Genomic DNA, 14,017 nt, shown 5'->3' on the forward strand with positions numbered 1-14,017 from the left:
CAATTAGCCATTTTCCCTCCCCGGTGTCATGTGACTCGTTAGTGTTACAAGGTCTCAGGTGTGAATGGGGAGCAGGTGTGTTAAATTTGGTGTTATCGCTCTCACTCTCTTATACTGGTCACTGGAAGTTTAACATGGCAATAGTGTGAACCCAGCCTAAAAGTTGTAGGAAAAATACATGCAGCTTGTAAAAACCTTGATAATGTGATTTATCCTAGATCTGCCATTTTTAAGTGTAAAAAGCAGGCTGCAAACACACTGACCATAAATGTCATGGTGTCATTTTAACTGAGGGCAGCTGAAGACAACACCCTCAGTTTTGCAGGGAATTCATGATGCTTCTCTGTGGTGCACAGCGAGTTTGTGCATGCGCAGTACACATCGGAGCCTACGCTTGTGCATTACACACTGTCTCTGTCCACCCCTTGTCTGTCTCTGCCGGTCCTGACGGTCCTCTGCCCTCCAGCTCTACTTCCCTCACAATAAAAAAAAAAAAAAAGCCTGAAGACTCCTGGGATTGCTGACAAAAAACATCCCAGGAATCATTAGGAGTCGAGTTTTTTTTTTTTATAATCAAAATTTTTCTTTATTTTCTATTATAAATTCACACAATTCACATTTACACATTCTTCATAATAACTACACAATGTTAACATATTAAACATAGACAGTTAATCGAGAAACAAGCTAGTTACACAGTCGAGTTTTGACGTAATTTGCCTACGAGGGGGAAGCAGAAAGTGGAGAGGGACAATGAATAAAAAAGGTAATTGGAGCTAGAATTATTTTTTTCTTTCATTCATTGGTATTATAGAGGGGGAGAGAAAGCTATTAGAAGGAAGTTTAAAAATAGACTGAAGATCCGCTTTAAAGAGATAAATGGCGTAATTAGTCTATAGTTACACAATTAGTCAAAAGTAAAAAAAGTTAGAATTCCTTCACTGCATTTGTTTGATTCAGTGGTTCAAAAGACTAAAGCCAGAAGCATGCTCGTGGTCTTTTTGTAACTTCTTACCTGGTGGGCTCCTTTGGCCTTAACTTTCATTTTAGTAGTATTTAATAGTTATGAGGATGACACCCTTGATATGTTAAGGTGAGTTGGTGACCCATAAACCAACCCCCTGGGTGGGGGAAATTAATAAAAGGGGGGTACCTCCTAGTTTTGTGGTTCTCTGGTTTTACTTTTTTTTTTTTGTGTTGTCATCCTCCATGTTAAAGAAACTCCTCCACTAAAATACATGGTTCCCTGCAGAGAAGACACGGAATACAAACCCCCCCCCCCCCTGCTGCTCATCTCTGCAGTAGTGAAAAGAAATCGCCAACTGAAGATCCTGCACAATCCAACAGTTTTGGGAATGTTGGGTTCCAGGTTCCGTGCTGCCCTCAGTGGTTTGATCTGCCGGCCCCTACGTCAGTAATGCATCCTGTAGTGACACAAGGCCAGAGGATGGAACCACAATGCACAGTGGGGTACCAGGAAATCAGCACTCCCAGAAGTGTCTGCAGGATTCTCAGCGGGCTTTGAGGCCCCATTCACACCTGAGCGTAGCGTTTTTGAGCGTTTTTCCATGCAGCATTTTTTTATTAGCCAGTAGGAAAAATTATCATCTGTTCCATCATTTGTTGCTATGTTTTTAGATTTTTTCCTCTGCTTCCTGGGTGAATATGCTCTAAAAACGCCCAAATCTGCCCGATTCGAGCGACAAAAAAAGGGTCCACAACTTGTTTGAGCTTCAGGTGACTTGGAGTGGAGATGTGAACCATCTCCATAGAGAATAATGGATTTTTTCCCCTCAAGCGTTTTGTAGCTTTAGGCTTCAAGCTACAAAACGCTCAGGTGTGAATGGGGCCTTACTTTTCACTTTTGCATGGATCAATGGCATGGACAACGGGAGGAGTAAGTAGTCCATGTCTTCGTTGCAAGGAACCATGTAATCTGAACTTTGATTTTAGAGACAAAATAGCTTAAAAACCTGTTCCTGCAATTATAAGAAAGGGATCTACACTGCATTCACCCTCCGCTAACAAGGTGCCTCTGCATGAGGCCCTATGCTACGCAATGCAAGTACCAACAATGGGATATATATAGAAAGATGACTAAGCGTAGCAGGATTTATATTTATCCATTTAACTTTTAACCAAAGGAAGCTCCAGAAGATGTGTTGGCTTTCCTTTCTTTTAATCAAGACTGCACATACAGTACAATTTAATTTACAAATGCTCTCCGAAACCTTCCTAGCAACCTACGGGGTGATATAACAGCGTTATTTTTGGTACCTCTTCTTGCAGGCGCGCATTAGAAATGTACAGACAGCCTTCACACATCTCATTCAGTCCTGTGCTGCCGCAGCCCTTTGCAGATGCCCTGAAGAGCTGTTTCCCCTCTAATCATAGTAAACGGAGGCATAGAGAATTCATTTGACAGTTGTTTACTTACCGAAATGCTTCTGTGGAATCCAGGTGAAATTTTCTGCGTGGGTGGACAGGAGCAGCCCCACATCTGCAGACAGCCTCTTCCAATTAGTGAACTCCAGAGTGAAATTAAGAATGTCATCATTTACGGAACGGATCCTGCACAACAACAAAATAAAACGATAACAAGCTCCAATATAATACGGGGTGATTACAAGCTAACACGGCTCCCACTTCCTCCACCGCTAGAAGGGAAAATATGGCTTGTGTCTGCCTAGAAGTAGGGCAGAGGTAATCCGCCACGGCGGGCAAAACATATGGCCACACATTACTATCTGTGAATATTCCGCCTTTTCTAACTGGAGTTGTGTTTTTTATTACCCTTTTTTGTAGACCAATGCACAACACTTTCCAAAGTTTCCAATTTAGATTAGATTATTGATGACACAAACACTTTTTTCTTTCTTGGTGCAACAAATATTTACAGCCCTGGCCAAAAGTTTTGAGAATGACACAAATATTAATTTTCACAAAGTCTGCTGCTTCAGTGTTAGATCTTTTTGTCAGATGTTACATGATATACCGAAGTATAATTACAAGCATTTCATAAGTGTCAAAGGCTTTTATTGACAATTACATTAGGTTTATGCAAAGAGTCAATGTTTGCAGTGTTGACCCTTTTTCAAGACCTCTGTAATTCCCCCTGGCATGCTGTCAATCAACTTCTTGGCCACATCCTGACTGATGAGAGCCCATTCTTGCACAATCAATGCTTGGAGTTTGTCAGAATTTGTGGGGTGTTTTTTTTGTTCACCCGCCTCTTGAGGACTGACCATAAGTTCTCAATGAGTTTAAGGTCTGTGGAGTTTACTGGCCATGGACACAAAAGTTCCCCAGGCCACTTAATTATCACTTTTGCCTTATGGCAAGGTGTTCCATCATGATGGAAAAGGCATTGTTTCTCACCAAACTGTTCGATGGTTGGGAGAAGTTGCTCTCGGAGGATGTTTTTGTACTATTCTTTATTCATGGCTGTGTTCTTAGGCAAATATGTGAGTGAGCCCACTCCCTTGGCTGAGAAGCAACCCCACACATGAATGGTCTCAGGATGCTTTACTGTTGGCATGACACAGGGCTGATGGTAGCGGTGACCTTTTATTCTCTGGTCAAGGTTTTTTCTGGATGCCCCAGTCGGAAAGGGGATTCATCAGAAAAAATGACTTTACCCCAGTCCTCAGCAATCCAATCCCTGTACCTTTTGCAGAAGATCAGTCTGTCCCTGATGTTTTTCCTGGAGAGTAGAGGCTTCTTTGCTGCCCCTCTTGACACCAGGCCATCCTCCAAAAGTCTTCTCCTCACTGTGCATGCCGATGCACTCACACCTTCCTGCTTTTATTCCTGAGCAAGCTCTGCACTGGTGGTGCCCCGATTCCGCAGCTGAATCAACTGTAGGAGACGGTCCTGGCACTTGCTGGACTTTTCTGGGCACCGTGAAACCTCCCTCACAACAATTGAACCCCTCTCCTTGAAGTTCTTGATGATTTGATAAATGGTTGATTTAGGTGCAATCTTAGTAGCAGCAATATCCTTGCCTGTGAATCCTTTTTTGTGCAAAGCAATGACGACGGCATGTGTTTCCTTGCAGGTAATCATAGTTAATAGAGGAAGAACAATGATTTAAAGCATCACCCTCCTTTTAAAGCTTTCAGTCTGTTATTCTAACTTAATCAGATTTCCAGCCTTGTCCTCGTCAACACTGACATCTGTGTTAACGAGAGAATCACTGATATGATGTCAGCTGGTCCTTTTGTGCCAGGGCTAAAATGCATTGGAAATGTTTTTTTTGGGGATTAAGTTCATTTTCATGGCAAAGCAGGACTTTGCAATTAATTGCAGTTCATATGATCACTCTTCATAACATTCTGGAGTATATGCAAATCGCCATCTTAAAAACTGAGGCAGCAGACTTTGTGAAAATTAATATTTGTGTCATTCGCAAAACTTTTGGTCAGAGCAGTATAATGTTAAAGGTATTGTGCACTTTCAAAGGTTTTTGTTCTGTTAACTAGGTATACGTGTAGTTATTTTCTCTATGTTGTTTGTTTGTCTTAAAGTGTGATTAAATCCAGACTATGAAAAAAAAACTCTCATTACATGCTACATAACAAAGTGTTCATACTCACAAATCCACTAAAGTATTTGTTTTGTGTAGCGTGAAATATACCTGGTTGATACTGCCTTTAGCTGTCCCTTCCATTGTCTCTGCATCCCCAATGCAGGTTGAGATTGTGTAGACCAGCTGGTGTCCTCCATGGAGCATGCTCCAATTTCAGTTCCTTTCTAAGCTATTCATTTCACTCCTTTTTCTTTTTTGTGCAGCTCACATGACTAAAGAGTCACATATGTGGGCGTATACACAGTGGTAAATTACACTCCCCTCCCTCTTCCGCCTCCTCCATGTCCTCCTATTGCTAAACACTATGGGGGTGGGATATGGTATGCTGATAGATTACAAACTTACAAAACTAAGAAATGCTTTGTTTTAATATAAAACACCATTAAATATATCAAATGGAATTGCTAATACCTGTAAAGTAAAAAAAAAAAAAAAAAAAAAAAAAAAAAGCCTTGGACGCAGATGTCATTTGATCAAAATGAAAGCTAGTGTCAATCATCTTTGACTCCGCCTACACCATATTAATGCACAAAAAAATACACATTTGATGGTCAATAAAGATTATTGGGAACAGGAAAATAGCTTTTTTAAAATGTATAATCCAATTTGAATTGCTCTTCTGAAAATGTTTTTTTTTAGTCATGTGACTGGCACAGCACCAATCAGGACTGCCCAAACTGACTCATACTGTAGAGAGCATACATCAGCAGAGTAATAGAAGCCCCTCCTAAGGTTCTTTCACTACAGAAGCCAAAGAACAGTGAAAGATCATGTGACCACACAATAGCGCTGCAGGAATAAGGTACTTCAAGGATAAAAAAAAAAAACACAGTGTCATTATATATACGAGTTATAAGAATGAATTATAGTAATTAACACTTCTCTGATTAGTATCACTTTAACTTGCAATGATGGGCTCATATGTGGTGGCTGCAGTTTGTAAGGTCAAGGCTGATCGATTCTCCTATGTTTATGTATTCATTCACCTAGCTTGTCCCTATTCGCTAAAGAGACAGGCAGCTTCTTGTTCTGGGTCACACAGTGTCCAATTCATACCTCGCTATTTCCTCTGTGTTACATTACAAATATGGGAGTGCTAGTGATGAAAGACTGCGTGGTCATTTCTCTGGGTAATTGCTCTACCTGCTTGTGTCCATATCAGACAGAATGACTGTGCAGCTCTCACCTGCACAGTACTAAACTGAGAGACCCAGGGATTGTGGGATTTGTAGTTTCTTCATGGGAAGTGTCAGTTTTTACGCTACAGACAGAGATCACGCATTACCCTGTTCAGTGCCGTGCCACATGCCTCATATGCCTCATATTTGACCATAAGCAAAAGCTTCTGGAATGTATACATTAATTCTACTATAGGCTGTGTGTACAGGGCAACAATTAACATAATGAAACTACATGATCAATCAACATCTTATGCAGGTGAACAACACAAGGCACAGGTAAGGTTTATAATGTCTTTAACTGTTATATACAATTGCAGAAAGGACTACCACATTATTCCTCTGTTACATTATGTTAGAGCTTAACACCAGGCAAACCGCTAAATACACCGATCAAACACATATAAGGGAGCTATTTTATCTGCCAAAAGGATTTGTATTTTTGTACATTTTGACTTGAGATTTACACAGCTCTACCACACAGCCCTAACACATAGGGGGAAGAGACCATGCATTTATTGCTGCAGTTTCACTTTCATTTACAGGTCTCCTGTCCGTATCCTCCAGTGTCCTGTAACTGGACAAGCAGCAGACTAATGAGCCCATCTCTCAGTCAGTCTGTTCTTGCTTCTTGCACTATAACACATTGGGTATTTAAAATGCTCCCCCCCCCCCCCCTTCTCCAAGCTCTGCTGTAAGGAGCAGAACGAGGCCGATACCTGATCAAATTAGGTGTTTATCTGTCGCCATCTGCGACAAAAGTGTCACGGCCACAGTAGGATTGCATGGCCAAAGTTTTCTTCTCTCTTAGCCCCGTTGCAGCCTGTGTTTGAGATGCCCCCCACTCCATGGACACCTTCATATAGCAGAAGGATTAAAACATGGGCAGTTCTAGTGTCCACAATAAGGCACTAACCACTGTCAACACCGTGCCCCTGCTCCCTTGTGCTTTGCAAAAGTGATTTGATACATATTAAATACCTCTTATATTTAACCAAAATTATGTGCACAGTGCAGGGAGAGAAAACACAGACAAAAAAAAAAAAAAAAAGAAACCTAAACCTGGTAACACACAATGCACCAAGCCAGCACATGACAACAAATTTGTGTTTAAGCCCGCCACAACTTACAGGTGTTAATTATCTTTGCGGTGAAAACATTCTGCAGGTCAGTTAAAAACCTGTGTTGTAGTGCCCTAGCAGTCCAGTAAACATGAATTGGCTACCAAACTGCAACATGTTAATGCATAAAACAGGAGTGCGGTAATATACCACAAAAATCTAAATAGTCCATCTAGAAAAGAAAGCGTTCTTCGGTGAGGGATTTGCATTTCAAGGAGATCCTAATATTTTTTATTTTTATTTTTTCAAATAATTCCTCTGTACTTGAGGTGAAGAACTAATTTGTATCTGGCGTAATGAATGTGACATTCTTTCCTAGGTAGCATGTCAACCCCATCAGAGATGTACAGTCATTTTAAACTTTATTAATTCAACGATGTAAACATATTTGATGTGTGTGTAAACTTTTACTTACCAAACCTTTCATATAACCATTTGGAATGCTAGGCTAGATTGTCCAATGTTCTGTCTACTTCCATATATACATATATTCATTTCTTTGATTCACATGGAGACTATATATATGTAACAGTAGTAAAGTTAATATGACTCTAGCTACTGGGTGTGACATTACCTATATTCAAAACCTACTAGAGGGCCCTCTAGACTTTTTAATCAAATGGCCAGTTTACTGTCCTTTGGACTTTTGAGGGGGCTGGACCGTGGCCAGTGGAAGTACAAAATGCCTCGGTGTCAGTGGGAGTAAAAAAATATTATATAGCGCCTGTGGTCAGAGGGAGAAGTAGTGCCCCATCATTGGTATCAGCGGGAGGAATAGTGCTCCATCATTGGTGTCAGTTGGGGGAATAGTGCCCCATCATTGGTGTCAGTGGGAGGAATAGTGCCCCATCATTGGTGTCAGTGGGAGGAATAGTGCCCCATCTTTTTTGTCAGTGGGGGAAATAGTGTCCCATCAATGGTATCAGTGGGAGCAATAGAGCCCCACTGTTTGGATCAATGAGGAGGAACAGGGCTCCATTTTTTGTGTTGGTGGAGGGAATAGTACCACATTGTTTGTATAGGTGGGAGGAATAGTGCCCCATTGTTGGTATCAGTGGGAGGAATAGTGCCCCATTGTTGGCATCAGTGGGAGGAATAGTGCCCCATTGTTGGCAACAGTGGGAGGAATAGTGCCCCATTGTTGGCATCAGTGGGCAGAACAGTACTCCATTTTTGGTATCAGTTGAAGGATTAGTGCCTCATCATTGGTATCAGTGGGAGGAACAGTGCCCCATTTTTTGTGTCGCGGGGGGGGGGGGAATAGTACCCCATCAATGGTAATAGTGGGAGGATCAATGCCACATTGTTGGTATCAATGGGAGGAACAGTGCCACATTGCTGGTATCAGTGGGAGGAATAGTGCCCTCTTGTTGGTATCAGTGGCATAAATAGTGCCCACCGTTTACATCAGTGGAAGGAATAATATCTCATCATTAGTATAAGTGGCAGGAATAGTGCCCCATCAATGGTATCAGTGAAGGGAATAGTGCCCCTTTGTTTGTATCAGTGGGAGGAATAGTCCCCTATTATTGGTATCAGTGGAAGGAATAGTATCTCATCATTGGTATGTGACAGGAATAGTGCCCAATCATTAGCATCAGTGGGAGGAATAGTGCCACACTGTTGGTGTCAGTGGGAGGAATGGTCCCTCATCGTTGGTATCAGTGGGAGGAATGGTCCCTCATCGTTGGTGTCAGTGGGAGGAATGGTCCCTCATCGTTGGTGTCAGTGGGAGGAATGGTCCCTCATCGTTGGTGTCAGTGGGAGGAATGGTCCCTCATCGTTGGTGTCAGTGGGAGGAATGGTCCCTGATTGTTGGTGTCAGTGGGAGGAATGGTCCCTCATCGTTGGTGTCAGTGGGAGGAATGGTCCCTCATCGTTGGTGTCAGTGGGAGGAATGGTCCCTCATCGTTGGTGTCAGTGGGAGGAATGGTCCCTCATCGTTGGTGTCAGTGGGAGGAATGGTCCCTCATCGTTGGTGTCAGTGGGAGGAATGGTCCCTCATCGTTGGTGTCAGTGGGAGGAATGGTCCCTCATCATTGGTGTCAGTGGAAGGAATGGTCCCTCATCGTTGGTGTCAGTGGGAGGAATGGTCCCTCATTGTTGGTGTCAGTGGGAGGAATAATGCACTAAGGGCTGCAGTTTGGAGACCATTGTACTAGAGGATCAATCCCTTACCAAAAAGGAAAATTCTCCTATCTTCCTGCCTGGCTAGACTTACCAGTATAATAACCCCTTCTACACACCATATGTCATATTATCCCACTATTGTTCCTTTTATTCCCATAAACTTTTCCCTAAAAAGTCTTTTTTTTATATATTATACAAACTGGCATTACCATCATAACTAACACAAACACAAAAAAGCAGATTATTCAGGGGTAGGTACAATATACACCAATAAAGTACACTGATGTCTGTGCAAACACAACAAAATTGATAATCGCAGTTTAGCATGAACTTACAATTTCCATAAATTGCCTGTAAAAGCCATTGGGGAAATCATCATTTTTTTTTTTTTTTGTAAATTAAGAAAAGGATGCAGTTGGTTTTTAATTGCATCTAGCGTTTGCTATTTAGCCATTTTAGACATAAACAAAGCTTTTAAGGGGATATTTGAAGTGGGCGAGCCTGAACAAAGTGTAAAAAATGCAATCACATAAAATGTCACGCTCTCCACAACTGAGCAGTCTTTTCTTCTATTCCTCCTGGGGGTTGAGTGAAGAGGAGGCCGTGATACGCACCTTGATTCAGCAGGGAGGGGAAGCTTTTCCTATGAACTAGAAAGTGATATCACGTACTCTGGGGAAATGGTGCTCCAGATGACGCCTGACCTGCTCATTCTTTATGCTTTTTGAAGCTTTGTTCAGCTATAGACAAACCTGCTATACCAGACCTATCAAGACGTACCAATCATACAAAAATTCCTATTAAAGAGATGCTGTCTCTAGAATATAATAAAAAATAAAAATAAAAACTGCTGCAGGTATAAAGTGCAGGCACCTAGTGGAGCACATACCTGCAGCAGCTCTAAATGCCGGCAGATGCTGTTCTGATGGGGAGGCGTCGGATTCTGCTGATGATTTCTGCCTCCATGTTTCTATTGGCCCATCACTATGATTGGCTGTCTCCCTGGCCTGCATGACGTAACAGGCAGGGTGTAGCACTGTAAGGAACAGTCCAAGATTTGCATATTAACCACTTGACCTCCAGAAGATATACCACCCCCCCTTAAAGCGCACCTTTCTTTTGGTGGTATTTGATCACCTCTGCGGTTTTTATTTTTTGCGCTATAAGCAAAAAAAGACCGACAATTTTGAAAACATAATGGCGGTGATATGTGATTTTTAGCGGTACTGCGACATTGCGGCGGACAGATCGGACACTTTTGACACATTTTTGGGAACACTGACATTTATACAGCGATCAGTGCTATAAAAATGCACTGATTACTGTGTAAATGTCACTGGCAGGGAAAGGGTTAACACTAGGGGGTGATCAAGGGGTTAAATGTGTTCCCTAGTTTGTGTTTCTTACTGTGGGGGGAGGGGACTGACATATCGCTGTTCCTACTTACTAGGAACAAAATCTGTCTACTCTCCCCTGACAGAACAGGGATTTGTGTGTTTACACGCACAAATCCCTGTTCTGGCTCTCGTGCCCCGGGGGGGGGGGGTTTCTGGGCGGCGATCGCGCCCGCCGGCCACACGCATCAGGTTCCCCACGCCTCCGGTGACTCTTAAAGGGGACAACGTAGCATTACGTTGTTTCGTAGAAACGTGCCACTTTGCCAACGAATATCGGCGTGAGCTGGTTGGCAAGTGATTAACCACTTCAATACCAGGCACTTAGACACCTTCCCGCCCAGCCCAATTTTCACCTTTCAGCGCTGTTGCAATTTGAATGACAATTGCGCGGTCATGCTACACTGTACCCAAACAAATTTTTTATCATTTTGTTCCCACAAATAGAGCTTTCTTTTGGTGGTATTTGATCACCTCTGCGGTTTTTATTTTTTGCGCAACAAATAAAAAAAGACCGAAAATTTCGAAAAAAAACAAGTTTTTCCTTTGTTTCTGTTAAATTTTTTTGTAAATAAGTACGCTTTCTCCTTCAATAATGGGCACTGATATGGCTGCACTGATGGGCACTGATACGGCAGCACTGATGGGCACCGATGAGGTGGCACCAATGAGGTGGCACTGATGAGGTGGCACTAACAGGCACTGATGATGGGCACTGATAGGCAGCACTGATGGGCACTGATAGGTGGCACTGATGGGCACTGATAGGTGGCACTGGTATGCGGCACTGATGGGCACTCATAGGTGGCACCGATGGGCACACATAGGCGGCACTGATGGGCACTCGTAGGTGGCATTGATTGGTATATATGGGTGGCACTGATGGGTACTTATGTGTGGCACTGATGTGTGGCACTGATAGGTGGGCACTGATGGGCACAGATGGGCACTGACAGGTGGCACCGATGGGCAATGACAGGTGGCACTGAAAAAAGCATTGCTGGGCAGATCTGGGCATTGCTGGGCAGATCATGGACATAATAGTGCCAATCAGTGCCCATTTGTGGGCACTGATTGGCACATGTGGATGGCCATGGGGTACATACCTGGCCATCCACGTTGCCCCTTCCCTGGTGGTCCTAGTGGCATCCCTGGTAGTCCAGTGGGGTGATCTGAGGGGGGGCTGCGCTGATAAACAATCAGCGCAGACCCCCCCTGCCAGGAGAGCCGCCGATCGGCTCTCCTCTACTTGCGTCTGTCAGACGCGAGTGAGGAAGAGCCGATCAACGGCTCTTCCTATTGACAGCGCGATCAGCCGTGATTGGACACGGCTGATCACGTGGTAAAGAGCCTCCGCCGGAGGCTTTTTACCAAGATCAGTGTAGCGGTGTGTCAGACTGACACACCGCTCCACCGATCGCCGCGATGCGCGCCCCCGATGACGTCCAGTCAGGATAACAGAACCACTTCCCGGACGTCAATCCGCTATAGGGCGGGCGGGAAGTGGTTAACTTTGGATAGTAAAACTTTTTTTTCTGACAGTAAATACCTTATACAGACCACTTCCTGTTTCTTGTCTGTTAATTAGCCTAGGCTTCTGACATCATGTACAGCTCTCTCTCTCACGAGAGTTTGCCAGGAAGGGAGGGGGGTGAGTCATAAGAGGGCAATGAGAGCTGCTGGGCTGGAGGTGTACCTCCTGTGCAAATCCAGGAAGTGAACAGGCAGCAGCTTCAGCTGCCCACATTTAAAATGGTTGCAGGCAGACTCAGTGGAGGGAGATTTCTGCAGCATATTTGGCAAGTACAGAATCACAGTATATATGGAATAATATGCAAAGTGGTTGGAGGGAAGCTTCAGAATGGCAAAGATGTTTTTATTACAAATTATGTGAGCAGACTGCAGTTCCTCTTTAATGACCAGGCCTTTTTTTGCGATATGGCACTGCATTACTCTAACGGACAATTGCGCAGTTATGTGACGCTGTACCCAAATAAAATGTATGACCTTTTTTTCCCACAAATAGAGCTTCTGTGCTTTTTATTTTTTGCGTTATAAACATAAAAAGACTGACAATTTTGAAAAATAAAACAATATTTTTAACTTTCTGCTATAAAACACACCCATAAAACACAATTTTAAAGAAATTGAAAAAAAAAAAAAATTTCTTCATAAATTTAGGCCAATGTGTATTCTATTTTTGGTAAAAAAAAAAAAATCCCAATAAGCGTATATTGATTGGTTTGCGCAAAAGTTAAAGCGTCTGCAAACTATGGGATATTTTTATTTATTTATGACTAGTAATGGCGGCAATCAGTGACTTATAGTGAGACTGTGATATTGCGGTGGACTTTCGGACACTAACTAAAACTTTGTGGGAACCAGTGACACTTAACAGCGATCAGAGCTAAAAATTTGCACTGTCACTGTGCGAATGACACCGGCTGGGAAGGGGTTAACATCAGGGGGCGATCAAAGGGTTATCTGTGTGCCTACCCAGTGTTTTACAATACTGTGTGAGGTGCTTTTACTAGGGGAGGAGATGGAATTTATTTCCTGTTAGCAGGGACACAAATTCCATCCCTTCCCTCCTGTCAGAACGGCGATCTGCCTTGTTTACATAAATGAAAAAATATTGTTAAAATATTTTTAAAATGACAACGTTGTCTTTTTTAATGTTTTGGAAGGTTATACTGTGACCGCTTTGTCAAATTTGATATTATGGTGTGTTTTTTTCTAAATACAATTTAATTAAAATTCAACCGTAGTGTTCAGTTACTGCGATTCCTTTGGAAGGCCTTGCCCTTTCTTTTTCTTATATGCCTTGTTTACATAGGCAGAGACAGGACGGCGATCTGCCTAACGATTGGTGGGTGCCGGAGGACATCGGGTACCGCTCACCCGCCGATCGGCTTCTGCTGTGTGTGCAATCACAGCAGAAGCGAGCAAGCGGCGGCGTGCATGCGCGCCCCCCTATCTGGAAGACTCAGATCACATGTATATATACGTGATCTGGCACATAGGTGCCGCCCTGTAGAACTGGTAGGTTAAAACATCCCCATATTCAGATGTATCTGCAGAATTTTTTTTTAAAAAGCTGTTGTAGAGATGTGCACAGCCCTTGGAAGTTGCCCTTTGCCAGGGAAATTTCCCCAGAGCTCAGTGAATGTGGTGAAATTTCTCTTTGCAAAGAATACTCCATCTCATGCAAGGAAAAAAAAATAAAAATACAGCAGAGCTTCACCTCATTCACTAAGCTCTGGGGAAAGTTCCGATGCACAATGAACAGTCTATTTGCCTTTAGAAAATCAACCCCTTTATCTCAAGCAGGTTTCTGTTTTTGTCCCAGAGACAGGGCCACATTAAAGAGAGACATTTACTACTATTCAAGAATATTCAGCATGTTACATTTTTTTTCGAACTATTCAGGTTCGCCTAATAAAGATTTATATTAGCCTTCCTTTTTAGCAATACTTTGTCATAGGAAAACTCTCATGCTGATATATTCAGCCTCTTGATCTTTAAATGGTAATTCCATTTTCGTGGGAAAAAAAAAAATGATAGAAAACAATAATAAAAAAAAAAAATAATAATAATAGAGCATAT

General features: G+C 42.7%; 1 protein-coding gene across 2 annotated transcripts in view; it reads right to left on the reverse strand.

Moving 5' to 3' along the window:
* ASB3 (ankyrin repeat and SOCS box containing 3) overlaps nt 1-14,017 on the reverse strand; it is a 248,972-nt gene that overhangs the window by 44,023 nt on the left and 190,932 nt on the right. For both annotated transcript variants that reach the window (XM_073628560.1, XM_073628559.1), the window contains exon 9: nt 2,438-2,571. In XM_073628560.1, coding sequence (XP_073484661.1) covers nt 2,438-2,571 — 134 coding nt within the window. The remainder of the gene's footprint in view (nt 1-2,437; nt 2,572-14,017) is intronic.

The sequence above is a fragment of the Aquarana catesbeiana genome, linkage group LG04, assembly GCF_042186555.1.
Source record: "Aquarana catesbeiana isolate 2022-GZ linkage group LG04, ASM4218655v1, whole genome shotgun sequence".
Taxonomy (NCBI): domain Eukaryota; kingdom Metazoa; phylum Chordata; class Amphibia; order Anura; family Ranidae; genus Aquarana; species Aquarana catesbeiana.